The sequence below is a fragment of the Hydra vulgaris genome, chromosome 15 (genome assembly GCF_038396675.1).
Source record: "Hydra vulgaris chromosome 15, alternate assembly HydraT2T_AEP".
Taxonomy (NCBI): domain Eukaryota; kingdom Metazoa; phylum Cnidaria; class Hydrozoa; order Anthoathecata; family Hydridae; genus Hydra; species Hydra vulgaris.
In genome coordinates this window covers 35,398,540-35,425,889 of record NC_088934.1, presented here as the reverse complement: position 1 = coordinate 35,425,889, position 27,350 = coordinate 35,398,540, and the positions used below count along the sequence as shown (strand labels likewise).

Here is a 27,350-nt window from a genome sequence, read left to right as displayed (position 1 = left end):
TGGAATGTTAAATAAGTTTTATACACTTGCAATGCTCAAAGTTAACTCTCAGTCAAACTAGAAGTAAAGTTTGTTTAATAAGGTTAATAAAAGTAAAGTACAAAACAGAAGTATAGTTTAAGAACCATTTCTTGTAAGAATCAAGCAAATTCCTAAAACTGTAGAAGTGATCTACTCCAAATTGCTTAAATTTTTTATATATTGATCAGAATATAGAGAAAACCTGTTTGGGAAAAAAAAAAGTTCCAAAAATGTTCGTTTACTCGGAATTTGGGTTTAAAATTTTGAAATCTTTTAAAAATTTTTCAGAAATTTAGCTTTTGCCACCTTTGAATCCATTTTTCTGGCAAGCCAAAAAGTTGCACATAACTTTTATAAGTAATATCCGTCGCAACTCAAAAGCTCTCTCCAAAAAGTATAAATAAGTTGTGTGGCATTGTGCGGTTGCCTAACTATCATAGTTTAAAAGTACAAAAGCATTGAGTTTTATCAGTTGTTAATGGAAGTTATTTCTAACGGCGAAGTGTTGCACACGATTTTTCTTGCAGGATTTGTAAATATCGTAGACATTGAGTCTAAAAATGCAAAGAAAGTGATGTGATACCTAAGCCTCTTTATATATTAAGACTTGAAATTGAAAAAAAATGTTATAGTATACTTACAAAATGACCCATACGACAGAGGCGCTAAGTTTTGTAAAAATGTAAACATGTCCAAATGTCAATAAAACATGGTTCTAACATAATAATAAAAAAAACTCGTGTGATTTTGTCACACACCTGATATAACATGTTTTAAAAACTGAACAAAAATCGAACAGCAAGAAAACTATATTGCTGGTTAAGTGAAACATAAATCAAACATTTAAATGTATTTCCATTTAAAAAATAGTCGTTCATTCAGAAATAAAGTTTACACAATTGATATAAATTATCTACCACATCACACATATAATTTTATCTGCTGTAGTAAGCTTCTTAAAGAATAGTGATATGGACTTTATTATTGTCTTCTTCAGATGATCAATAATCGCCACATCCATTGATTAAAAAAGTAACATCTACTACGCAGATATTTTTTTCTGTTTGGTAGTTTATCTCCTCGGGAGTAATTGGCCAGCAAAAACTATTCTTCTCTTGCCCTTTGTTCATACAATCAACTCTGATTCCAGTTATATTTACGTAAAAGTATTAGCGCAACATTTTAAAATAATATAATGTAGAATTTATGATTTGTTTACTTTTGTTTACATTCATTAAAACTTATAAACTCTAATACAATTTCTTTCTCAAATTATTTCTACATTTTATTTGTATTGCTTTTATTTTAGAGCACTACTTTGTAAATCAAAACAAAAACTTGAAAACTAATATATGTTTTGGATAATATAACTTACACAATATATCCAACATTCTATTGTTTTTCATATACAATAGCAATCCAATCATTCACTTTCCATACAAGAAAAACTTCTTTTGTAAGATCGGCGATACCATCCTCATATTTATTATTATCTTCATTGTCCCCTGTCTATCTAAAGTCTTCGTTTTTGCCATAGACTTTTTGTTATTGGTACTCTGACTATTTTCATCATTTTCTGTTGTCGGTTCAACCAGCATACTTTTTCTTTTCATTTTACTAAATCTACAACAATATCAATTTCAAATCTTTTTAAACATATGTAAACAAACACACAAAACTACAACTTTTACCAAAATTTTAATTTCATATTCGCAAAAGAACTACTTAACAGTCAGAAATATAATCTAATTTGTAAAAGTTTTAGTTGCAACAATGTCTACCTTTAAAATAAAGATCTTATATGTTGGCTAGTTACATATTGATCAGGCAGAACTTCCCTTCTCAGCTGCAAGTAAACCTGCTCAGGGCTCATTTTATTTCCTGATTCTTCTTCACGAATAAAGTATCTGTACAACAGTGCTTTCTGTTGGTTTGAAAATCTAAAAGAACTTCAAACTGGTAATGCTCAACCTTGCAATACAAAAATATTCATGCAATGTGATTTGTCTTTTACAGAAACATTGTTAGAGAATAAAGAAATTGACATATTTAGTTGTGAAATAATTTTCATCTTTTGAAGAAAGAAATTACGAACGTTATCCAATAATGTAAATGATTTCGGAACAGTATGAACACCGGATAGCATATGGTCTTCTTATTCAGCATCGCTTTAAAATGATAAGGTACAATTTATTTCAGTGCAAAATTTTAATGAACGTAATTGCCTCTCACTTCTTTTATGTTTTTCAGTGACTTGTTTTGCTTAATTAAATTATCTGTTTCGCTATATGGTAACTACAACTTGATCAATCTTAATTAATGAATTTTAAAATTTCCATACTATTGTTCAATTCCCTCACCGATATCGAAATAACGCCTAATCTTTATGCTTTCCTCACCATACTCAAATGAGTTAAAGTTTCTAATATTCTTAATCTTTGGTCCAGTAACTTCAGTTTTATTATTGCTAATTTAAGCAACTGCTACTTTTGTACTTTAGCGCCAAATCTATAATGCATAGCTTTGTGTATATCTTCAGTATTCAAAAGATTATTACCAGAATCAACGTAACTTCTTAAGATTGTCTTTGAAACTGCACTTTCCCTGTCACATTGATCTTTTCCACAACAGTGTTCATTATAATCATATCTTAGCAATTATATCTCTCTCTGCATGCATTGTAGATTGCTTTAGCTGAAAGATTTCCCTAATAGCAGTCGGCATTATCAGATTTGGTAAATATCTTATTGATATACGGTTGATCAATTTTGAATTGGTCTAAAACTGCTTTGGCTACCAAAACAAAACCACCTTTTCCCTAATCACACATATATATTGAAGTGATGTAAAACACGGTTGAATAACATCCCTACTATTTTATAAAGAATCCACATGTAAACTCAATCTTTTCTTGCCAAATTACTCTCTTTGGCCCTCTCTGTATCAAATCGAAAGGATTTTTTGACAAAAATCTTCAAGCCTGAAAACAGTTTCAACGTTTAATTGCTTAAAAGCTTCAATTTTTGTCTTTTTCTGTTGAGAATCTCTCATCAGATGTTTTATGTAGTTGAATACATTCTTTACATCGAATTCCAAATTATAAATAGAATCAATATCATCAGAACTTGCTAGTTCTTTATTTATTTTAATAGTTTTGCACAAATCATAACATTCGGCACATGTTACAACTCTATGTTGGATTAAAGATTTTTTTTAGATGGATCTGATGAAGCATGTTTTGAGCTATGAGAAGAAACGTTTGAGTCGTTGAATTTACAATTGGTTTGATAATCTGTTTTCACATAACTTTTTCCTTTATCAAGGGCAGCCTCAAGAAATTTAGAATTGAACCTTCGTGCCAAATTTTTTAATGTTTGAAAACTATTTATACCTGAAGCAGTGACATCATCTAATCCAGCTATGCTTTTTTGACTTCGCGGTTTTATAGCATGCAATACTTTCTACAAACTTGTATCGGATAATAGTTCATAATTGTTTTCACTGCAACTTTTTTGATAGAACATGAAAGCGTGGCTATATTTTGTTGTCAATATTGCATGCGCTATCTATTGATCTTAAACTCTGTCGTATTTCAATTTGGTTATTCCATAAGCAACATTATGGAAAATACCGCTTGTAAATATAAAATTTAAAAAATGTTCACACTTTGTTTGATCAAGACTAGATTGAACTAACATTTTCTTCGCTGAAAATGCCAACCCTTCATGAGATGCATGCCATTTTCTTACTATTTCTATACGATGATTGGTACACTCATATGTAGTCATTATAAACTTTTTGGTATACTTTGTGTTGCCTTATAATTAGAGGATAACTAACTTTCTCATGGAATCACTTTATTTATATAATTTCTGAGCACAAATAATTTCATCTGGGAGAGGGCTATTTATTTCACCAACATTTTTACTGTTAAGAAAGTCTATAAGTACTTCCAATTGCCAAGAAGCGACAGCTTCTGCAAACTTTTTGTTTAATAAGTTTTTTAAGCAAACATTCTTGCGTTTTAACTCATCTTTAGTAAAATCTTCTATATATTTGATCTTTCTTTTTATTCTATATTTTATTAAACTTAGATTAAGAACTTTCGTTTCACTCTCACGGCTTCTAAGAGATTCGTCCAAACTCTCTATTGAAACATTTATTTCACAGGGATCAATTTCTTTGCAATAGTTCCATTTTCTTCCCATACATTATTATCATTGGATCGCATGACCTGAAAACATTTTTTTAAACAATTATTAGTTGTGTCATTTAAAGCATTGTTTATAATCTGATTCTTTCTATTCACAAAAAATGTTCCCAAGTTTGAAATATATTGTTGTTATTATTCAATTAGAATATTGAAGAGCGTGATTAATTTAATGATAATATAATAATAGAGTGTGAAATTATTAAAAAGAGCCATTTTTTATTTTATCAAAGAGCTTTGTCTCAAAATCTCACTGCAGAGTAGTTACAAAGAATGTAATTATAAAAATTATATTACAGTCTGAATACATTTAAAACACTTAAGTCGATGAGTTACTTCTTGACACTAACATCTACCATCTTATGAATGTAGAACATATTGTTTATAATTTTATGTTTTTTGAATGATCCACAATTTCTTTTTGAAAAATAACAACAGTTTTCATAAAAATATTGTTTTGTTCTATACTCAATTAAAAACAAGTTCTTTTAATGCAGCCCCTATTTCTTAATAACAATGATAAAATATCTACTCTATTTATGCAAACTTTAAAGATCGTTAAAATGAACTTAAGACATTTTTATGGTAAATAAAGTGTTTTATGACAATCGCACACTAACTATTTTTTCTGCAACCGTGATATCGGAGGTTCTTCGTTCCGTTCAATCATCACAGGTTATTTGCTTATGACATAAATTTCAGTAGTTCACTTCTGATCGTATATTGTATTTTATTATTATTTATTTCAATTGTTATGATTTCTACATCACAGTCAGAAACGCTTGAACTTATTTTAACATTGCATGCAATGTTTTCTGCAATGGAAAATGCTAATTTTGGAGAATAGAAAATTTTTGTGCTGCTGAGTGGAAACCGATCCGAATTCCTCATCTGTGCGTCCCAGAAAATATCTCCTCTTACTTAATCATTTTTAACACTTTTTACCTTTAATTGTAACTTAATATCTTAAGATCACATGAGTTTTCTTTTTAAATATATTCGGACCATGTTGTATTGACGTTTGGACATGTTTACATTTTTTCAAAACTTAGCGCCTCTGCTGTAATGGGTCATTTTGTATGTATACTATAACATTTCTTTTCAACCTCAAGCTTTAATATATGATTAGGCCTTAGGTATCACATTACTTTTTTTGCACCTTTTGACTCAATACCTTCGATACTTACAAATCCTGACAAAAATTGTTTGCAACACTTCGCTGTTAGAAATAAATCCCGTTTAAAATCGACGAAATTGAATGTTTTTTGTATTTTAAACTATGATAACTAGCCAATCGCACAGTGCGACACAACTTTTTTTTATTTCTGAAGGGAGCTTTTGGGTTACGAATGATATTAATTACAAAAGTTATGTGCAACTTTTTGCTTTGCTAGAAAAATGGTTTCAAAGGAGGCAAAAACTAAACTTTCAAAAAAATTTTCAAAAAATCTCAAATTTTTAAACCCAGATTCCAAGAGAACGAAACATTTTTGAAAACTTTTTTTTTCCCAAACAGGTTTTCTATATATTCAGATCAACATATATAGAATTTAAGCAATTTGGAGGGGGTTCTTCCACTGACCGCCTGATTCTTACAAAAAATGACTCTTAAATGAAAATCAAAAATTTCAAGGACAAGCTGAACTTAAATGATATTCAAAATGGAATTTGCGAAAGATGTCAAACTAATTTAGTAAATACAGGAAAAGTTATAACAACTTAGTTTTGTTCAAACCGATTTATTTCTTCTATTTTCGATCTAGTTATTTTGTAATTACAAAATTTCTTGCAAAAAAAAGTTAAAAAATATTTTTAACTTAAAGGAGCTGTTTTCACCAGAAAACAACATGTTAGTCAACGTGCTATATGTCTTATATCTTGAAGTAGTGTAACATGTGGATCATGTTTAGAAAAAGAGAAAAAACCAAGACTCAACCTGGAAGTTAATCCCTCTTCTACACCAATTAAAGATTGTAAAAGTTGTTTAAAATTTTATTGGACCAGGATTAGCACACACAACCTTATGAAGCAACTATGTAAAAGTAAAATTATTAGTAAGATGATTAAATTCCTATTTATTTTTAAAGCTTTAAGTATTTTTTAGAAGCTAACTTTTAGAAGCAAACTTATTAAAGATGATATCTTTTTAAGTAAATAATTTGATTTAAAATCAATTAAATTGAATGAGGTTAAAAGAAGATGGCTTACTATAAAGATGTCTTAAGACTAATAGAATATTTTATCAAAGAAAGAAGTCTTTCAGTAGATTACGTTTTAAAAGTTTACATTTTGGAAGAAATAGATTTTTGAAAAATTCTTCTGATATTTTTGATTACTTCAAGATATTTAAAGAAAAGATAGAAAAATTCAGTTTCGATGAGGATTCATTTAAAGAACAATAAATAGTTAGTGGTGTTAACCAATTATTGCACTAAAAGAAAATTTACGAGACTCTTAAATAAATCTGAAAAAAAATTTATATGGAGTTGAACAGCATTAAATATTTTTTTATCTTTATTATGGAATAGGCCAAAACTTTTGTTGGAATAAAAACTTCATTGTTATTTTATTCTTCACGTGGTGTAAAGCTATCAGAGATGAGTTTTAGAATTTTGAATTTCAATGTGAACGCTTGAAATGATTAAATTACTAACTATAGTTAATAATGTAATCATTTAAAGTCTTTACCTTGAAATTCAAAATTTTAAAATTTTGGTCTCATTTTTGCAACTACAAAAGTAATTTTGTAATTACAAAATTTCTTGCAAAAAAAAAGGTTAAAAAGTCAAAATTATCTGCTGCCTCTTTTTTTAACAAACCAATCATTTTTAGATCTATCACATAAAACAAAAAGATGTAAAATTTTGTGCGAATAGACTCACCCATACGTATATATACCGATTTGTAAGTTTTAATGTTTACGATATACAATACTCATTTTTATATTATATTATAATATTACATTTATTTATACCACGGTAAGTCTAAGTCCGGTTTTATTTGTTTTTTATTTTTTTTTATTTAAAAGGTCTTTTTTTCTTTGCAAACTTTATTAATTTCTTTCTAAATATTTTAATTTTTTTAAGTTCTAATTTCATTCTTTTTAAAATTTAATTATTTTTAAATTTTTTACATTCACTCTATTTAATATGAGAAGTTGTAAAATTTTATATTTGTCTATTTCACGACGGGGCTTGATGATAAGACATTTTGTCTTCTAGTTACTCCAGTCAGATTTTATTTATATAGATTAATTAGATCTTTAGAATAACATTGTAAAATGCTTGCAAATTGACGAAAAACAACTAACATAAACAACTAAAAAAAAGCTCCGGTGGACCCATGATTTTTTTTTTTATTCGGTTAGACAAAGTTATTGCTATAAATCTTCTAAAAAAGTGTAAAATTTTCTATATTTAAGTAAATTTGTGATAAATATATAATATATATATATATGTATATATATATATATATATATATATATATATATATATATATATATATATATATATATATATATATATATATATATATATGTATATATATATATATATATATATATATATTAAATGAAAATATTTATAACATTATAATAAAACAAATTTTTATCAAAGGAAAACATTTTATACAACATTTCGCAAATTAATTTTTTCCCAGATATAACACCTTCAAGAAGCCTACCGTAAACATAGATTAAGATTCTGAATTTAAGATGGACTTCTTGAACGGTTTTGTTTTTCTTTACTTCACAGTTAGATCACCTAAAGAACTTGTTTTAGTAAAACATACTGAGGAATTTTTAAATATAACATTAATTGCTTATTTAATAAAAGGACTAGGTTTTTCGAGCAAAAAATGACGGAATCTGTTCATTATGATTTTAGTCAGTTAAGGTAAAACGTTTACAACATTAAGGCCGAGTTAACATTTTATTTTGACAAATTTTTTGTTTATTAAACTAGTTTTAAAATACTAAAGGAAAAGCAATTTTATATTTATTTGGCAGGATGTAATATAAAAGTTTTTGATAAAACATAACTTATTCAAAAGAATTTCAAAGATCAAAAACTCTAGTCATTCAATTTTAAGTTTTTTCGAGCTGGCTTTTTGAAAAACTTGGAGTGTTTAGCATTGAATATTAGCATTCATTTTATAATACTGTGACAAAGTTTTATTACTTTTCATACAATGCATATTATTTTTAAAATAACCCAAAAAATAAAAATTGTCAATTGATTGAAAATAGTAAAAAAGTGAATGTAAACAAATTGGTAAAGTCAGATCCAGTGCAATAAAAAATAAATAACAAAAGAAAGTAACTTAACATAAAATTTCAGTTGGCTTTGTCAAACCACCTCAGTCTAAGTCATTGAGATTAGCACTAAACTCACTACCATACAACTATGTATTTGTCTGCAGATCTTCTTAACCTTCTTAAACTTCTTTAATTGAAGGGAACTAACAATTTCTACTGAATCCATTTTATTAGTCTGTTTAACTATGTTCTATTGTTTTAAAAGATTAAAATATTACACTTCTTTTTTGCATCAATTGCCCCAGACAGTTTATGCAACAAATAACATTTTTAAGTTATGAAAGTTTAAATCATGTTATAAAGTAGTTGTTTTGAACTTTTAATTTTAATTTTTCCAAGGCTTGTTGAAACGACATAAAATATATACCACCAGTCCCCTGACGCAACTTACTTAAAGCTCTTTGAATAGGGTTGGGTGTAAAACCAAGCTAAAAATTTTCTTTCCACGAACTTTATAAATTTGTGTGATGTATTTAACAAGTATTTTGCTAATTCAACTAACTCTTTCATATATTTGCTATTGCTGTCGATGTTTCAAAAGTCAGTGTTTCTTTTGTTCTTTTTCAATTATGGAACTTTATATCTTTACAGATTTTTGATAGAGAAAGTAGTTGTTACAAAAAAAGGTCATCTGGTAATTCAGTGAAAAAATCAACGGATCTCATAACTTAAATCAGCTCGTAAACACTATTAACTTTCCAGGCATTAATAAACTTTCTAAAACATAAAAAAGTTCCTCTAACATTGATTTAGTTTAATTTAGGAACTTCTGATAATACAGAGCAAATTTCTTCACAAAAGTCTCAAATACAAGAAAACATTTTATCACTCAACAGGTTTCGGTATGACTGAAGCTTTATTTAAATGTCACAAATCTTTTTCCTTTTTAGCAATAAAGTTTCTTAAGGTCATTTTTTTAAAGTCATATTATTACCATTGCCCTGGAACTGTATTTTATTGAGTTTTTTTCGGTAATTTAAGTAATTATTATGTTTTCTTATACATGAATTTAGTGATAAAGTAAAAAAAAGTTATTTTTAGTCAACAATTGTTTTTCTACAACATTTTCAAAGAGAGAAAAAAACTTATTATTAATGGCATTATTGTCACATGGATTTGCAACACATATTCAATTTGCATTTAAAACTGATCAAAATATAGAAATAGCAACTTCATACTAAAAATCAAATGAATTCTTTTAAAATGAAACTAAAGAGCCAAGAAAACATATTGGATTCATGCAAACTATAAAAGTGGGTTCACCAAAATAACATTTAATCATAGCAGCTAATATTGTTTCTGTATTCTTTCCTTGTTGATTAACAGATTTTCCGAAAAGTTTTCCACCTTAAATAAGTTTATGAGGTTTATAACACTGAATATACTATTAAAACACACTGTCTTTAGCAATTTGTAAATTTGGTAAATATACATAGAATAAAGGCGTTATTGCATAATTTAAAAGCGTCAAATTTGGTAGAGTATAAACACCGGAAAGCTGGTAATCATTTCTAATTTGTTTGTAAAGTGCTCTTGAAGCAGCAAAATCTTCAAAAGCACAAATAGTTGTGTCTGTAGAATACAATATAGCACTAATATTTGTGATTTTCACAAAATATTTTATTAAAATTGTTTTTTCTCGATAATTAAACATTAATCAAAATATTTTATAACTTTAAACAATTTCAACCTTTTCTTCAAATTAGTTACATGGTTCTTTTACAAACTTGTTACATAAAATATGCATGATGATATGTCTCATGTTTTTATCTAGAAGGAAAATTTAGTAAAAACTTTATAAAAAATGCAGATAAAAAAAATCAATAAAATTATTTTTTCAAACAATTTTTTAAGGTAATAACTCTAATAATAATATTACTCTGGTAGACCACAGCAAAATTCAGTTGATTGAAATCTAGTTTTTCATCGCATTCAAATACTACTATTAACTTCAGTAATTATTTTTTTTTTAATGTGAGTACTAAACGCATATAATGCAAACTGTCCGTGGCAGTAAATGTTGATCAGTTTGTACATTCTACCACTTGAAATTGCTAAGGCTGGAAAGACACGTAGCCACCTTTTGTATTCTTCTGGATCTTTTGGTAATCTGTAAACAACACATTATTTGTGTGATGGTTAAATAATTATTAGAAAAGTCATCACAACAGATAAAAGGCATAATAATTTCTGCTTTAGGAAATAATTTAGTTTTTCCAACATTAAGTAAATCTGCACAAACAAATTTTTGAAAAGTTTTTTGAATTAATTGATCACCATTTTTTTTACGAACTATGCTGCTCATAGGCCTGGGTTTTAGACTGCTGCATGATCATAGACAAACACACTTCGGTTAAGAGAAGACCCATTATGGTTAATTACAAAATTTCTTGGTGACATTTGATCGGAACGTGCATGTTCACAGTCAAGGTGAGACAGCCACAAACGTCTTTGTCTTTCAGTTTTTCTGTTTTCTTTAGCTCATATTCTTGAAAACATTCAAACAAACTCATTTAGTAATTGGTTGCTGACCACCACGGTATTCAAATATAGTTTAAGATTTTGACGTATTTATTATTATTTTTTAGTTTTAAAGATGTCATGCTAGAATATTGCATATATGTGTTATAGTTTTGAAAATGGCTACATGCAGATTTGCTACAAAAACCTGTAAATAACAAAGATATTCTAGCTAAAATACGCTTTATTAAATTATACTTTTTACACATAAATTAAAGTTCATTGTTAGATTTCAAATTTCGTTCAAAAAAAACTTTAGTCTAAAAGTTGTGAGCATTTAAAGTTGTTTGTTGGGTGTAAATGGGAAAATTATTGAAATAGAAAAATTATTGACTTTAAATGTCTATAACATTATAAATTTAGGATCAGCCGTTTTACCTTCTTTTTTTATAAATATCAACACAATTTTTTTTTAATTTACGAAGGTATCTTTGTTTCAAAATTGTAATCTGTTTCTGCTGTGCAACTTTTTTTATGAAAAATAATTTTACTTGGGTGTTTCTGTCTCCATTTTTTGAATTGTAATAAAAGTTAAAAAAATAAAATGTATACTAATAAAATTTATATAAATATTTCAAATTAGATTAAATAAAAAAAAATAAAAAATAAAAAAGAAACTTCTTTTTATTACAAAACGGCTTTCTCAAAAATAAACTTTTTCTCAATGCATAATATAAAATTTATTTATTTCAAGAAAAAACAATAAGTCAATCTTTACAGTACCTAATTCTCGAAGCGCATTGCTCAAAGTTGAGGCAAAGAAACGTTTAAGTTTATTACTGTAATATTTTGCTGATACTTTGTTTGATACTTTTAAACATTTTTATATTCTAATAACTTAATTTCTTACCTTGAAATTGCATCCGATATAATAGTATTGACAAGGAATAATTGCATTAGCGCAACTATCAATGATATGGGATGATATCTATGAATAGAATTGTAAAATAATTTACATACCAAATGTAACAATATATTTTTTATATAAAACTGTTTCATCGATAATTAATCATACCTCTTTACGGAAAATTTTCATGCCACATTGATTTACACAATATAGTAGTAGACATTCGCAAGTTTCCAAGTGAATCTAAATGTAGTTTTACAAAACAATTACTATATTTGATAAAAACAAAACAAATTTAGTTTTTACATACTTTTGGCTTGATTAAAAACAACTTTTCTTTTAGCATGCTTATCAATAATCATCATCATCGTCATCATCATCATCATCATCATCATCATCATCATCATCATCATCATCATCATCATCATCATCATCATCATCATCATCATCATCATCATCATCATCATCATCATCATCATCATCATTATAATCATTATCATCATCATCATCATCATCATCATCATCATCATCATCATCATCATCATCATCATCATCATCTTTAAAATCATAACCATCTTAAACATCATAGATAATAATTATCGACATCGCATCAACAGTTTTCAATTATTTTAGTTTCTGGTTTTATTTTTAAGAACATATATTTCCTCGCTACGGGTTTTTAGAAACAAACTATTTTAAAATCAGAAAATTTTTTTTAACTATGAATTGATGCAAATACTTTTACTTTTTATCACAAAGACTACGTCATATTACTTTTGCCTAGTTATCAAAGCACATGCTTCTATAAAAATGGACCACATAATGACCTCATTCAACTTTAATCAAATCCGTAAAGTGTGGTTTAAGTAATAGAATTTTTAGTTTTTACAAGAAACGATAAACTAAGAAACAATGTCCCCTAACTAATTACAAATACTTTTCGTAAAGTTTACTTAAAAATTAGTTTATAATAAACGATGCTTTGTTGCTATATTATCTTTTTCATTTCAATCTCAATTTAACAAAAAATCGAAATTTTTAAAAACAAAGTCACTTCCATCAAAGTTGTAAATCATTTCTTACAAGCTGAAACTCACAACTCACAGAATTAACTTCAACCACGACTGCAGGAAACTATTAACTAAACTGAGAAGGAATAGAAAACAAAGTAGAGAGTTAAAGAAAAAGATAGTAATTGACAGAAGACTTAAAAAATTATAAAGTTTATAAATTTATGTTTCAAGAAAACATACATTTAATGATAGTGAGAATTTATAATATTATTGGTTTAAAAGAAAAAAAAATTCAATTATGAAAATTAAAAATTGTAGCTGCACAAAGAAATTGAAGTTGGTAAGAAAGAATAAAGATTTTAAGGCTTGACAGAATCTAGAGAGTTAAGACAGAGGCGCAATCTTTAGTAAAAAAACAAAAGAATTCCCCCAGTAGACAATCACAAAAAAAAATCAAAAAATTAGGTCTGGTATATTTAATACTAGGTAAAGTTCAGAGGATGAAAAAATACTTCCGCGATTCTTTATAAAAATAAATTGAAGCAATATCATAGTAATATTTTTTTTTAATTAAATTTTTTATGATAATTTAAAATGTTTTGAATAACTTTTAATTTATAACAAAATTATAATTTAAAAGTAAAAAAAAGTCTTTTTGTGGCTTCAAATAACTGCACTAAATGCGCTAACAAGTAAACCTAACGTTTGCAACCTGTTTTACTTTGATATTTTACTGTTGTTTTAAAAATTAGCGTCTCTAAAAAGTTTGGAAGTACTTAGAACCAGCCAGCGAAAAAATCGGTAAACTGAGTTTTGGAGCCTAACTCTCATTAAAAGAAACCAGGAAGAGTTTCCAAGGCACTAACATAAACAAACAAAGCAATTATTTAGCAATTAAATTATTTAATTAATTAGTGAATTAAGAAGATCCAATGTTCGTCGTCCTTGGCAGAAAACAATGCACAGGTTTTTATCAACACCATTAGACGATTTTGGATCTGTTTATAAACTCTTGGCTTCTAAACAGATCCAGAATTGCCAAAAACAATGGTACTCCAAAACTATGGTACCACACTTTCATTATAGCTTCTCTCAGATGGATCTGAAAAAAGATATAATGTAAGCGTGGTAACATAAAACAACACCCAAGTATTGTGAATCACTTGTTTCCTCAGCAAAAATATGTGATACGGTTGTTTGTGAGTCTAATAAAAAGTTGATTCTAATTAAAAGTGTTTTTATTTAGTAAGAAATTGATACAAAATGTATATGTAAGGATCTTATAGTATTTTTTGATATAAAGTCTAAAACATCATTACAATGAACTTCAAAAACTAATTAATTAATATAAATTTAAACCCTTAAATGTCATAATAATAAACTTCGAAAATAACAAATTAAAATTATATTTATGATTTGCTCTGTATAATTAAAAATTTTAACCAACACCGCTAAAAGAAAAAAAATTAAAAAATTTTCATTTGTTATCATCAGAAAAATTATATCTCAAAAATAAAAATAAAAAAATCAGTGCAGACCGGCCTTAAAAATTGCAAAAGGTTTAAACTCATAGTACTTATATATCCGGTCTGCAAGATAATTTATTATATTGTTCAATGGAAATACTTCAAAAGTGTTACTGAGGAATGCAAAAAATCTTTTAAAATTTATTTAAAACGCCTATCAAGATTATATGTTATATAATTATATATAACATAATAGCTCTATATAATGGAATTTAACTTATGCTTTAATTTCCCAACCGTTAAAATCTCAAGTTCTTGAATGGTATTTTTAGGTAATGACATTGCTTGGTGCTGGAATTGTTATAACTATTGATAGGACACTTATGCAACAAAATATTCCTCAAGTAACTAGAAGAAATAGAGTTATCACTACCAGCATATAATTTTTTTTTGTTTACTTTTACTTATAAATTAGAAAAACAAATAAATTTGAATGAAAAAAACATGCTCTTTAAGAATTTTATTGACTTGAGCACTCTTTTGATCTATAATCATGTCCAAAATAAGGGCATAATTTATTCTATAATAAATTCTTAAATTTTATTTAAAACAATTTGAAGCAAACCTACTGAGCGAAGCCCTATAGAAGTTCAAAAAAAGATTTTATAAAAGTTTCTGCTTCTGTATAAACAAACAAAAAAACTTCTACAAAATTCTTTTAAAATACGGACTGAAGAAGTTGTATTAAACAAAAATTATTTAAATTTATTTCATTTTATTTAATACCTAAGTAATAGATTTTCAAAGATCAAATTTTGAAAAAAAATTTCAATTCAAGGTTTACTAATTCGTCTATAATGCATTGAGTATTTGAGTTAGTGATAAAAATAAAAACTTTTAGGCTGTAATCAGGCTTTAAATATAGTCGACCTTTACAAACTTCTCGTAAATCTCGACTGATTGAAAATCAGCTTTCGGTTTATTTATAACCATATTATAAAACGTGTACAATCATATTAAAATTATGATAAAACAGCAACCCTAAAGTGTATGTGTGTCAGTGTGTCGGTGTGTGTGTGTGTGTGTGTGTGTGTGTGTGTGTGTGTGTGTGTGCGTTGTGATATTAGCATAAATATTAAATACTTAACTTATAGTAACATAAATATAAAAGTATAAATTATATGTATTTATAAGTATTATAAGTGCTCGAAGTGAATAAAGGCAGGGAGGTGTTTTGTCTTAATTTCTTACCATTACGTCTATATTAATTTGTTACCTTTATACATAATATTGTATATAATATAATTTTATCAATTTTATAAAACAAACAAATGTTTTTGTCAAAATATCTTTGAATGTCAGAGTTTCGCGATTCGCGACACTAGCAATACGACGTTCTTTTCTAAATCACTGATTTACATTTATAACTTATGTAACCAATTAATGCAATTTTTTAACAAATGTTACTAATTAATGTACTTCGGATCAAATTTATTAACTGGTAACGTAGTTACCAATTAATAAATTTGATCCAAAAACGATAACGTTTTAAGGTTTTTACTTAGGGATTTAGTTTTTCATTTACTACATTTGAGGAAAGACAAAAATGGTTTCTTAAAGCAAAAAATTGAAACTTTTTTTCTTAAAAGTTATTAAATAGAGAGTTCTGATAGGCTGGGGAGGGAGGAGCATCAACTAAAAAGTTAAATGTCAACCCCATTCCATTAATTATTCGGCAGGTGAGAGTAAGTACTAACAACATTTAGATGCCGTTAATGTTGAAGCGTATGAATCAACAATTTCAAAATTTTTTAAAAATTAGTTTTGAATTAAATAAAAGTTTGCTATAAAGTAAAGGTCAAATGTTTGATTGTGTTGGCTTTTATTAGTTATTTGTAAAACTTCATCAGCGATACCAATTTGAAATATTCAAACTCATTTATATTTGTGCGATATATTTGTATTAAATTAGTTTCCAATAAAAATTTCACTTTCATTTTAGGCAAAAGTAGATTTGTCTTGCTTCAAGGTTAATTGTAAATTAGGAACGTTTACTTTCTTATGTCTCTTGAACTCAATGTTGAGTTATATAGCAACAATATCATCAATATTTGCATCATATCGCATAGTGTTTTTTGATAGCAATTTTATATACTTTGGAGTCGCAATTGTTTTTATCAGAATAGTTCTTGTTTCTGCATTTTTCTTGCAATTTCGCAGCAATGGTGTTGCCAATAGCTTCTATTGTTACAATGTATTTTTCGAGCAACTGAATAAGTGAATGAGAAGCTGTAGCACAGTGGTAGCGCACTTACCTCAGAATCAAAGGATCCGTGGTTCAAACACCGCATTTGGGCAAGTTTTAAGACATTGGTTAGGAAGGAGGCGTAAACGTCAAATTAAATTCTTATTTGCAGTGCTCTGTGATAAGACCGTAAGGGCTTGTTGGGGCACCTAAATAAAAAATTAAAAAAAAATATAAGTGTAATCTACATAACTACAAATTTGCAGAAGAGCTAACTGGTGCAAGTGCGAAATTGCATAAGTGCAAACTGACATTTTGTACAGATGTTGCAAAAACATGCATATGCGCGATTGTACTTAAGTTTTATAAGCAAAGTGATCATGCATAAATAACGCAACGCTTAATTCGCAAAGAAATAAAACATTAAAAATAAAAGTTTTTCTTTTCCTTAAGTTAAATGAAAAATGAAAATAGTAGATTAAGTTCAATGAAAGTTGCCGCGTAAAAGTGCTCCTATTTCTGTTTTTGAAATAAATTTAGCGTCGCATAATTTATGGATGATCTCATAGACAAAAACTAGGCTGCGTAATTTAAATAAATAATTCGAAATAGCGTGTTTTTATAATAGACTGTTATATGTTAAGTTTTTTACTCATCTCTTATGTAAAAAATTATTTTCGTTTTTAAGGTTTTTATGTATAATTAATTTTTTTAGTTCAGCCTAATTTTTTCATTGCATATAAGTAGTTTATCTTTCTGCATAACTCAAAAATTTATTTATTATAAATGAACGAACAAAATTTAAAAATGCGTTTTTTTTTGTAGAGAGAATCCTATGTGTAAATATAAATGCGTTTTTTTTGTGGAGATAATCCTATGTGTATTTATTGATATAATTTTATATTATATAAATTTAAAAAAATATATTAATAATAAAAACAGCAGATGGTTTGTTTTAATTGTATTATTTGTACTTTAAATACGAATTAGAGGGCGGCGACTATTCAAAAGCCTAAAGGCACCGTAGCCACAAATGCGCACTGATTCTCCACAAAATACAATGTAAAAGTACGCTCTTTGATAGTTTTAAACTGGTTGATCATTATTTTTGAATATTGGCTTGTTTTTTGAACTAAGAGGTTTAGCTTACCTTCATGTGAGCTGTTGATAGTTTATCATATAAAAGCATGCTAAATTCAGGGAAAAGGCGCCGATAATGACATAGCGCCTATGATGGCACACCAGTCATATATTCGTAAATATTGGTTATGGCGGAAAATTGATTTGACCAAAATATCTATACTGATTTATTTTTTATTTTTTATAGATGTTCCAAGAAGTCCAAATGGAATTATGACAGAGCGCTGAGCATTAAATTGGAAGTTCACGCCTCCTTCCTAACTGATATCGCAAAACTTGCCCAGAGGTTGGGTTTGAATTACGGATTGTTTGTTTCTCAGGCAAGTGTGCTACCGTTACGCCAGTGCAGCTCAATTACATTAGTTTTAATAAAAATACGTTCCTTAAGCACAAATATTGTTTTTATAATAAACAAAAATCGTTTTTAGGATGTGCTGTTGTAGATTTTATCACTTTAAATATTTAAGATAGTGATTTTATTAATAACTGTGCAGAAACGAAATTTTCATGCATTTTATTTCCAAGTTTTGCGCATTTAGTGGAATACTTAGTTTAATTTTATTTTTTGAACAAGGCAGACATAGCTTGTTTAAATGAAAATGATGACTTCTTCCTATGAAGGCATACTGACGAGTAAGATGTGTTGCAATATTGACTAGTTAAAAAAACCTTTTTTTTTTCTAAAAACAACATAACTGATAGTGAAGTATAAAATAATATTTGCTAAAAAGTTTTTGGTTTAAAAAACAAATAAAACGCAATATCTCTTAAGTGCATGTGCAAAATTCTAAACAGCTGCTGTGTAGCACGAAAAGGTTAATTAGGATGATTATGCGTATCTTCTTGCAATTCTGAGAAAAGACTCTAAGTTCAAATGAAATCTTCAAGTTACTCTTGATGTCAAATAGCCCCATCCTCCCCTCTACCGTTATAGGAGCAGAAGTTGCCTATGATGGAATATTTGTCCCTTTTTTTTATTTAAAAATAATTAACAAAAAAAACAACAGATGAAACTCCAAGGGTTATTATTGTTCTTCATGTAAAAAAGAATGTATCCATATCAAAACTTCTGTTCTTATGGATACTGAATAATGAAGCTTCAAAATTAAGTATGCCATCATAGGTGTTTTTCTCCTCTCTTTTTAATTAGTTATAATCATTTTTTTTTAACTTAAAAGCAATCAATGTTTAAGAAAATAAATAAATACAAGTTTATCGAAGAAAGAATGCAAACGACGTTTTTTTATTTTGATTGCTTTTTGATAAATTCGTTTTAAAAAAAATGCTGCAATGACTATTTTTTGTGAACTGGACTTTAAAATAGTCAAAAATAATTTAAGTACTTCTTGGCTAAAAGTTCTTCAATACAACCAGTCCCTCTTTGGTTCCCATTATTTAAATTTATAAGCAGTTCTTAAAAAGAATAAATCTTTTAGCTGTTGTGCTATGAATTTTAAAAGCATTTTTTTGGTATTTAAACATACAATGCATGTTACTTTTTGTATGAAAGCTTGTTGTTTGTTAAGCATGTTGTTTGAAAAAAAGATGCACTTTTTGTCATATAAAAATAAATCCGTATTATTATATATATATATATATATATATATATATATATATATATATATATATATAAATAAATCCGTATTATTATATATATATATATATATATATATATATATATATATATATATATATATATATATATATATATATATATATATATATATATATATATATATATAAATAAATCCGTATTATTATATATATATATATATATACAAACATATATACATAGTTTCCAAAGTTTAGTTTAACTTCAATTGTTGTTTGGCTGTTGTCTGTCTTTACTCGATCTTTCATTTAATGTATCACTAGCTTTCAGATTAGCAACAGCTCCGAAACTTTCAGCGCTTGCATAGTCCTGGCGAGCTTCTATGTTAAAGATATGCTTTGTTTCTTGGGACGAAGACCTGAGGAAGGGTTGTATTGAACTTGCCCGCTTTTTTGGTACAAAAGATTGTAATTTTTTTTTTCAGTACCCTCTAAAATAGGTTGAGCTTTTAAACTTTCAGCAGTTGAATAGTCCCAATAATGTTAGGGTGTTGCATATTAAAGCATTTTCTTGAGCCAACGATACAAAGCAGACCAATTGCTCTTACTACCTTTTTACCCAAACTTATTTGTTTTCATATAAGGGAAAATATTTTAGAAAAAATCTTTGAAAATGATGTCTTTAAAATAATTTTTTTAATTATTTGTTTTTATTAAGGTAATAAAACCGATAAAATTACTTGTTTTTATTAAGGTAATAAAACCGGTAATAAAGCTCATATAACAGGGCACCTCAAAAACAAACAAACCAAAAAAAATGAAACTCACTAAACATAAAATCGTTCTATTTGAAAACAAGTGAATGCTATTTTTAAGCTTTTAATTTATATTTAAGTTTTAGTGTTCATTACTTAAATTAGATTTTTTTTGTTATTTCCACAAATTGTTTCCAGATTACGCAGTTGCATTTGTATGTTAAGTTGTTCCAGTTATCTTCATTATTTAATTCTTATTAATAAAATGACATTTTAAAAAGTATATTTATTGAAAGTTTTGGTTTGTTCATAAAAGTTTACAACGGAAACTTATCAGTTAGTTAATTATACGTTATAAGTTACTTAGTTAATTATACGTATTTGATTCATAAAACGTAATTAACCCCTTTACAATGCATGACGGTTATATTCGTCGAAGGTAAAGTGATACTTATATGTGGACGACAGATATACCCGTCGTTGAGTATCCTTTTTTTAAAGAATTGTATATCGGAGAAAATTGCATAATTTGTTTTAGTTTTTTCACTAATAGATCTGGAAATAGTTAAATTTTACGGTCTGTCTTTGTGTGAGTTTATTTTTTTCTCGCAATGCATTAGTTTTTTATTCAAAGTAAAAGTTCAACTAATAAAATGGCGCATGCAAAATAATAATCGTTTCTCAAAATAGACGTTTTCTGTGGAAGAAGCCCTTCATTTATTGATGAAAAATGACGGCGAAGATTTTTTGGAGTCAGACAAAGAGTTTTCTTGTTCAAGTGAATCAGAATATACCTAATCACACAGTGATTCAGATATAGAAGTTCATGAACTCCAGTTACATTCTAATATTGAAAGTAATACGTTGTCTTCAGAAGAAGAAGGTAAAACAAATATACAAAAAAAAATCAATAATATAAACTATTCGTGGATTGATGATGAAATTTTAGGCTGCTGTGATAATTATGAGTTTTCTGGTTTCCCAGGAATACATCCTGATATAACTTCCTTAGAACCACATCAACTGTGTGAATTCTCTGTTACTAATGACATTTGTAATTACATAGTTAAACAAACAAACTTGTATGCCTTTCAAACTCTAAAAGAAAAGCAGTCGGAGCAAATGTCTAGGTTTAAAAAGTGGACTCCAGTGACAAGAGATGAAATACGTATATTTATTGGATTGGTTCTACACCGTTGTATAATTTGGAAATCAATATATGAGTTATATCATACAACAAATGTGACATTTGCTGCACCAGTAGTGTGTAAAGTTATTAAGTATGATAGGCTTAGACTTATTGATACATTTATTCACTGTGTTGATAATTCTAACTTAGCAGAAAATGCTCTAAAGTGCGCAAAAATAAAATTTATTCATGAATATCTGTTTACACTTTTTCGTAAAGCTAATGTACTTCAGCGCAATATTGAAATCGATGAATATTTACTATTATGGAAAGGACGATTGAGTTGGAAGCAATATATTCAAAGTAAAAGAGCCAGGTTTGGTTTGTAGTCTTTTATTCTAGCAGAATCTAAAACAGGTCATATTCGGAATGGTTTATTGTACGCAGGAAAAATGGAAAAGATAAGCAATAATAATTATAATTATATAGCTACACATGATGTCATGACACTTCTGGATAATCTTTTAAACAAAGGTTATTGTGTATTTACTGATAATTGGTACATTTCTGTTGAACTTTATCATAATCTTTCAGTAAATAAAACTGGTTGTGTTGGTACAGTAAGAAGAGTTTGGAAAGATCTTCCAACTGAATTAATTTCCAGGAAGTTACAACGAGATGAGAGGTTGGTTCGGTGAGAAGAAAGTACTGGTATTGTTAGTACTAAATGGAGAGATAAAAAGGACATTTATTTATTAAGCACATGCAATAAAAATATTATCACAAAAGTAACTAGATTTGGTAAAGTAAAGGTAATACCTGCGGTTGTAGATCTGTATAACAAAATTATGGGTGGTGTTGATCAAGGTGATCAAATGTTAACAACTTACAACTCAGAGCGTAAAACGGTCAAGAAATGATATAAAAAATACTTTATGCATTGAATAAACTCATCTGTTCATAATTTTTACTGTACTAGTAAAGAGCTTGGATTTACAAAAACATCAATTTCATTTCGCCAAAGTATTTTTGATTATATACTTTCAAACTACGTTACCAAAAGCACCAACTTAAAATCTGGAGGTTCTATTTATCCAATGAGATTAGTTGAGAGACTAATCTTATTTGATAAATAGAACTTCTATTAATATTCTATCTAATTTTTTATCATTAATACCTCCCAATCCTATCAAGACAACCCCATCAAGGAGATGTGGAGTATATATTGCGAACAAAATTTGACCTGACTCTCTAGATACATGTGTGTTAAATGTGATGTTGGTCTGTGGGTTAATTTTTGTTTTAAACATTATGATACTTCCAATGACTTGAAATTATAAGTTTTATTAATAGTATTACTAAAATATTGTGAAAAAAATACTGTTCAATCTTTCACTAGGAATGAGCCGCCGCGAAAAAAGTGTAAATACATTTATTATGCCGCGTTTTGTATATTTTTTCCCGTTAAGAACTGCTTCGCAAGTTGCGGTGCGAAATTACGGGTGAACAGTAAAATTTGAGATCTTTAACAGTTTTTGTTTTTGAATTTTTTTTAGTGCACTGATGCATTTATTGCTTATATTTTAGAGCCCACTCTCTGTAGCTGTTGCTGGCAAAGTTTTATAAATTATTTTTACTATTTTGTAATCTACTTCAAAATGAAGCGTCCAAGAGTCCAAGTTATAAACATAATGTGGCAGATTGTGTAGAAAATTTTATAGGTGTGAATTCATAATTGATAATGAATCATACTTCACATTTTTTCACTCTGAGAAGAACTCAAAGGGTGGGTATTGGTCAAGCAATCCAAAAGCAGATTTTTGTGATGTGAAAAACAAGTCCAAGGTAAAGTTTAAAAAATAAATTGCTTGCATGGTTAGCAATTTCACCTCGAGGCATCTACCACCATATTTTGTTCTTTTTGACTTTGCTGTCAAACAAAATGTGTATTTAAAAGAGTGCATTATCAAAGGGCTGATGCTTTTTATCAAAAAACATCATCCTGAGGGTAATTTTGTGTTTTAGCCTAATTTGGCTTTGGCCCATTATGCTAAATCAGTGACAAGCTACATGATCTCAAAAAACATCACTTTTGAACAAAAAGTCGTTAATCCTCCTGCAGTGCCTGAACTTCAGCCAGTTGAGAACTCTTTATCAATTTTGAAGGTAATGGTTTATAAGAACAATTGGCAATCAAGTTGATTTTAATTTTACTTACATTTACTTTTCCCTTTTTTCATTGGGTGAAAGTAAATTGCCTAAATTTTTACAACAATTGATTAAAATACTAAGACAATTAAGCTAAATTAACTAAAAATTAAGTTAAACTTAATCTTATTAGAAGTTGAGTTTACATAAAAAATATTTTAATCAAATATAAGCATCGGCGTTACCGCATCGGCAGTTAGCACAAAAGTGATTTTTTTCTGTTATACAATAAATAGCGATAAAAAAATGCATCAAATGGCACTTAATTTTTTGATAAAAAGTAACTCACAATATAGTGTTCACTCATTCCTCTATAAAAATGACAGCATTTCAATTACCTAACTAGATATTGCATTTGCAACTATGCGCCACCGTATTCTTGTTTATTTATCCAAATTTAACGCATTACCAAAACTAATCAAATTACGGTAACGCCAGTGCTTCATCAAATATACTAAAAAACAACTTATTAAATTAAATAAAAACTAAAAACATCATATCGGCACCACATCTTGTTTTGAGTTAGTAATGCTACTTCCCAAACTCTGTGACACCTTTTGCACCACTTGATGCCTTTGTCTTGTCTCGGTTTTTTTGACATTAGCGTGCAACACTAAGAATATTGGCTCATTTAGAATTTTTTTGTCTGTCAACATGTTAGGGCTCTAAGACATTTTTCAAATTAACTTTGAGTCTTTCTGTGAAGTGTTGCAACATTTGATACGTTTGAGCAGGAATCATAGGTGTTGTTGTTAAATTTTGAAGTTGACAAATCATTGAAGTTAGATGCTTACTGATTTTATATGATGATGTAGACTGGGATGAGGATGATGAAGCAGGCTTTGTTGAGGTTAATAAAACAGGCTCGGATAAACATGAAAAAACAAAACTGAGATGGTACTTGAAATGTTTGAGGAGTTTTTAATTTAGATTGATTAATTTTGGTCATTATAAGTGGAAACAAACCAGTGTTTTAAAATCCAGCGATTATTTGTGTTTGTTTAAATGCGTCTTTGGAGCTAAAAAGTTTTTCTTTCAGCTGAATGGAACTTCCTTTTATTAAGTTGTTGAAATTTGTAGCTACATAAGGTTCTGTAAGTAATTTGTGCCACCAAAGGGTATACTGTCACGTTAAACTCGTTTAACGTGACAGTATACACCTACGTCTAACGGTTGAAGTATGTTGGACAAATAAGGAGGTAAAAATATCAGCTGGATGTTATTGTTAATGCAAATACGAGCAACATTGTAAGTAACATATGTGCTGAGTCCATTCAAGATTATAATAAAAATAGCTTTATTTGAAACTTTTTTGATTAATAGATTAATTAATAACTGATTAATTGATAGTTTTGATTAATTGATTAATTTATGAAACTACTCCATTTAAGTAGGCCATACTAACTACCTTTGATTAATTCGATTGCTTGTATGAATACTTTAGTGAACCATCAAATAAATTGTTTCTCTTTCATCCAACCCGACTTGAATATTGTAAATGCGGTGTGAATGTGTAAATGCGGAAAGTAATGATACCCTACTTACCAGTTTTTGTAAAGACGTGATATTAATTCGTAAATTTTTAACTTTGCTTTAAGAAATTGTTTTTGAAGTATATTGAAAAAACTTATTATTTTAATCTTGGTATAAGAAGAAGCTCATAGAGATAAAATATTGCTTGCTACTCTGAAGCCTAATTTATGACTCCATTGTTTTGTAAAACATTGATACCATTCTCGTGCTGGTATACAGTTTAGTGAAAACAGATAACTATGATTTGTAGATACAAAAAGCCCCAAACTATTCTAATGACATAACCAAACGTTCCGCCAAAACGCTATACCTAGCACGGTAGTTGTATCACTACAATGTGATTAGAATTTTTAGTTCACAAGCTTGTAAAGAAATGCATTTGATATATTATATGTTGAAGCCAAACTAAGTGACATTTCGCCATTTTTGATATGTTCTACTGCAAGTTGCAATTGTTCTTTAGGGTAATCTGTTTGCGTTTTACAAATGTAAGTACAAGTCATTTTTGTTTTAAAATTTTTCAGATAGATAGCAAAGACTTTCATGTTTATTTACGTATTAAATAATTCACAATTCCCAGTAAACACAGATTGATTGAGAGTCGGTCAATACTTAGTTAAAATCGGTTGAAAATTAATAAAACGTTTAGCGACCTACTTTTGACTAAAAATTGACTCTTGATTTGAAATATTGATTTAAAACTTTTTTATATATACCTTTGCTAAACGTTAACCTAACGTTTAGAATATTGACTTACATTAATCAATATCGTTAAGCTTTAAACAAACTTTTTTAAAAATAACCAAGTAAACACAAATTGGTTCGAAATTGGTCAATATTTAGTCAAAATTGGTGTAAGAGCGGATAAAAGTTTTAGCTACATATTAGTGAATAAAAATCGACACTTGATTTGAAATGTATATTTCAAACTTTTTTATATATACCTTTACAAAACGTTGATCTTACGTTTAGAATGTCGACTTACATTAGTCGATAATGTAAACCCTTAATCGACCTGAAGATAAATCTAAACATATATAGATTTAAATCTTACCTTTAAAGGTTTTAATATATACGTTTATTAAACGTCGATCAAATGTTTACCATATTGACTAATATAAGTCGTTATTCTAATTATTAATTAATTCATTTATTATATTATAACATAGTAAAATAGCCATTAGTCAGAAGACTCACTTAACAGGTTACGTCACACGGTTTAAAATACGATAGTTAAAACGAAATAAAAAAAACCTAATAAAAAATTATTTTTAATTGGCTAAATAATTAAATTAGACTTAAACGTGTTTTCAAGGTTCACTTCCTTACAGCAACTGAAAGCCAAATGACTGATATATAAATAACAACCGAGTGTCGGGTGCGCTATTTTAGTTCATGGAAGCTAAAAGCTCTTATCGCAACATTCTATCTTCCTTAATGGCAACAAACCAATGGACTCCGATGTTTGAGAAATTATTGATGGCGATATTGATAAAGTTAAAATATGAGTTGCTGGTCTCTCATTATGAAGGTCCTGCTACAAGAACTTTTTTCCTAAGTTTCATAAACAGTTTAAAATCATTTTGTAAACGCTAGTATGATTGTGTAATAGTAGATATTTATCTTTACTGTAATAAAGATGTTTAACAACTAATTAATTATTTTTTATTTTAAATGTATTTTAGCTTAATTTAGTTACATTTTCTAAGGAAAACTGGAGGAACAGAGCTGGTAAAAATCACTGTGTATGTTATGTCGCAACGCGACTACTTTTTCAATGTCAAAAATAAACATGGATTGTACAGGATTTTCTTTTGAAACTTCAATTCAGAAAAGTCTCTACATGGAAAGATGTTCTGTGTAAATCCACGTTTGCTTTATAAATGTACATTTAAAATACCTAATATTTTACCTGACTTTTTTGCGGTTAAAAAGCATGTTACAAAATCAGACGATCAGGATATGAATGTAAAGGAATATGTTGCACAAACAAGTGCATGATAAACAAGCAGTAGACGTTATTCTTGGAAGATTTTTGATAATGCATAAACCAGAGAAAACAGTGATCGAAAACATTTGCTTATGAGTTTATTAATTTTATTAGAATTCTTTAACTTAAATATTCTTTAACCGTATTGTAAACTTTTATTTTTGCTGATGAGATTAAATTTGATAGAAATCGTTACTATTTAACTTCCTATGCAAAAAGTTTTATAACTTTTTTCAGTAAACACATAAACGTTTATTAAACGTCAAAACTACGTTTTGACAAAATGTTTAGATTTGGTCGATTAAAAGTTTAAAATAAAATCCAGATTAACATTGAGAACAAATCTCAATGAAACTTCTATATTCAAAAGTATATTAGAAGTCTTTTATTGGATTACTATATATATA

At 27.8% G+C, this 27,350-nt stretch overlaps 1 protein-coding gene across 3 annotated transcripts in view; it reads right to left on the bottom strand.

Annotated features, from left to right (window-relative positions):
• The window catches only part of LOC136091421 (TNF receptor-associated factor 6-B-like), a 113,505-nt gene that overhangs the window by 45,906 nt on the left and 40,249 nt on the right, over positions 1–27,350 (bottom strand). For all 3 annotated transcript variants that reach the window (XM_065818975.1, XM_065818976.1, XM_065818977.1), the window contains 2 exons: positions 12,082–12,156; positions 11,917–11,994 (listed from right to left, as the gene is read on the bottom strand). In XM_065818975.1, coding sequence (XP_065675047.1) covers positions 11,917–11,994; positions 12,082–12,156 — 153 coding nt within the window. The remainder of the gene's footprint in view (positions 1–11,916; positions 11,995–12,081; positions 12,157–27,350) is intronic.